Genomic DNA, 3,036 nt, shown 5'->3' with positions numbered 1-3,036 from the left:
TTATTGTGTTAACACACACACACACACACACACACACACATACACACACTCAAACACACACACACACACAAGCAAACACAACCGTTCTCTTTGACACACTCACATGCTGCCAGCACATCCTCCTCACATCCTCAAACACACTCACACTCTCTCTCACACACACACACACACACACACACACACACACACACACACACACACACACACACACATGTCTGGTCAGCTATCCTTGTGGGGACTCTCCATAGGCGTAATGGTTTTTATACTGTACAGACCGTATATTCTATTGCCCTACACCAACCCTACCCCTAATCCTACCCCTCACAGGAAACTTTCTGCATTTTTAGATTTTCAAAAAACTTCATTCTGTATGATTTATAAGCTTTTGTACCCGTGGGGACCACAATTTAGGTCCCCACCATGACACGAGTCCCCATGAGTCTGTGTGTAGTCAGGTTTAAGTCCCCACCAGGATATATAAACCTGTACACACACACACACACACACACACACACACACACACACATACCTTCAGCCTTGTGCAGCTCCAGTGCCAGCTGCTCCCGAGCTCGCTCCTCCTCACACAGACGCTCCTGCAGCTCCTCCTGTCTGCGCTGCAGCTCCTCCATCTCCTCATTATGCCTGAACTTCTCTCTCATCAGCTCCGTCTGCGTGATCCGCGCATGCTCCAGCTGAAATAACGTGGTCAGTATGGTCAAAAACAGCTGGCATTAATCAGGCTTCTGCATCATATAAACCTCATTCAGAATGTACACTGTAATCAAAAACATTGGTTTATATCTGCACACGTTCAATAAAAAGCTGATCTGCTTCTATGAGACCCAGTCAGCGACTGAAGAGTTTCTGGAGTGAATTCTGTTATAGAAATATTATAGAAATGAACAGACGAGCAGAGCATCATAACAGTCTGATGGCCTTCATTGTGATTTTGTGAGCTATTTTGAGGGTCATGAATGAGAAATAACGCTTTATTAAATTACTTTAAAGAATTGCTAAAAACATGTCATAATAAATGCCTAGATACATTTTTACTGTTTTATTTTGGTTTGTATTTATTTTAATTTAACATTTTTATGATTTTATTAATTGTTAGTAAATGTTTTATTTTGATTGTTTTTATTGCAAAATCATTTATTTTAATTTTGCATTTTTATGATTTATTAATTTTTAGTAAGTGTTTTATTTTAATTGTTTTATTTTAAAATCATTTATTACATTTTTACCGTTTTATTTCGATTGTTTTTATATTTTAAAATAATTTTTTTTATTGAGTGTTTTCATGATTTTATAAATAATTTTATTAAGTGTTTTATTTTGATTGCTTTCATTTTTAAATCATTTATATATTTTAAATTTTACATTTATGATTTTATTCTTTTAAAAGTTTACGGTCAATAAGATTTTTTTTTTTTTTAAAGAAATTAATACTTTAATCAAGGCTGCATTAAACTGATCAAAAGTGACAGTAAAAACGTTACAAAATATTTATATTTCAAATAAATGCTGTTCTTGTGAACTTTCTATTCATCTGTGAATCTTGAAAAATCAGTTTCCACAAAAGATTTCAGTTTTCAACATTGCTAATAATCAAAAATGATTGTTGAGCAGCAGATCAGCATATCAGAATGATTTCTGAAGATCACGTGACACTGAAGACTGGAGTAATGATGCTGAAAATACAGCTGCGCATCACAGAAATACATTACATTCTAACAGATATTCACATAGAAAACAGTTATTTGAAATTGTAAAAATATTTCACAATTTTTACTGCATTTTTGATCAAATAAAGCAGCCTCGGTGAACAGAACAGACTCTTTCAGAAACATTTAAAAATCGTACTGACCCCAAACCTTTGAACAGTAGTACACATTATTGTTCATGCTACACACACACAGTCTTGAAAACACAAATGAAAGCCACATTAATGTCAACAAGCTCGTATTCTTGTTCATGTGGTCACACATTCATGTGAAGCTTGTGAGGAGCTTCAACAAAAGCCAGGATTTCTCTGTGACACGACAGCGCGCCTGATCTCGTATGACCAGAGTCTGAGCACAAAACACACACAAACACACCCAGGAATCTCATTACAGCCCAGCCAACGTCTACAAAAGCTCCCAAGACTCTTATCTCACTACACAGAAACACACGCTGTAAAACCCTTTCCCTCTCTAACCGAACGCACCAAAGGTCAAAACCGAGCTCTGGCATCATCCTCTTACTGTATACGGCGGCGTGGGCAGGGAGATCTTGGAGACGACTTTGAGAAGGTGGCTGTTGTCACGCCGGTTGACGTGCGAGATCTGCGTCTGCACGACTACAGCGTTCTTCTCGTGAAGCAGGTCGCTCAGAGGGAAGGGTCGCGGCAGCGGGATGCGTGACTCCACCTCGTAAACATCCATGTCCTGGCTTTCCAGCCAGCTGTCACGCAGGACCTGCGAATCCCAATACGTCCGATAGGAATCCATGTCGTCTTCTAAGCGGCGTCCTGTGAGAAGTTAGAGACGCGTCTCATCGTCGTCAGGCGCGAATGAATCAGAGCGAACATCCCTGGGCTGAGCGAGCGTCTCTATGGAAGTGTCTCGGCGGAGATAAACGCACACAGATCTCACGTGGCCCGTCAGGAAGAACCAGCTTCAGGTAAACGATCGAGTCCCAGACGAACAAGTCGATCCGGAGAGGAAACTAAACTCCAAGCTGTTGCCAGAAATCAGAGTTTGAAACACACTCTCCCGTTCACTTTCCCTCCCGCTGGAAACTCATTAACAATTCCGTGCTTCCGTGGCAACGGTCCTCTGGGAAAACGCAGAGCGAGAGAGACTCCCTCTGCACCTCTCTCTCTCATTCCCTCCCTTTCTCTCTGTGTCTCTGTCTGTCTCTCAGTGTGTGTGTCTCTCTCTCTCTCTCTCTGTGTGTCTGTCAGCCGGAGCAAACACTTCCTGGTTTGTGGACATGTGTGGGATACGTCAACAGTAAAGGTGGAGTCATGAAGCCTGCAGGTTATTTAACACA

The 3,036-nt window shown here is 40.9% G+C and overlaps 1 protein-coding gene across 1 annotated transcript in view; it reads right to left on the bottom strand.

The window, feature by feature from the left end:
- Positions 1 to 3,036, bottom strand: part of akap9 (A kinase (PRKA) anchor protein 9) — a 116,749-nt gene that overhangs the window by 49,018 nt on the left and 64,695 nt on the right. Inside the window, exon 19 of the mRNA XM_016494065.1 lies at positions 526 to 692. Coding sequence (XP_016349551.1) covers positions 526 to 692 — 167 coding nt within the window. The remainder of the gene's footprint in view (positions 1 to 525; positions 693 to 3,036) is intronic.

Source organism: Sinocyclocheilus anshuiensis, unplaced genomic scaffold, assembly GCF_001515605.1.
Source record: "Sinocyclocheilus anshuiensis isolate Anshui unplaced genomic scaffold, SAMN03320099.WGS_v1.1 scaffold2100, whole genome shotgun sequence".
NCBI classification, from domain to species: Eukaryota; Metazoa; Chordata; class Actinopteri; order Cypriniformes; family Cyprinidae; genus Sinocyclocheilus; species Sinocyclocheilus anshuiensis.
The sequence above is the reverse complement of the archived record's forward strand: the minus strand, read 5'-3'. Positions and strand labels throughout refer to the sequence as shown.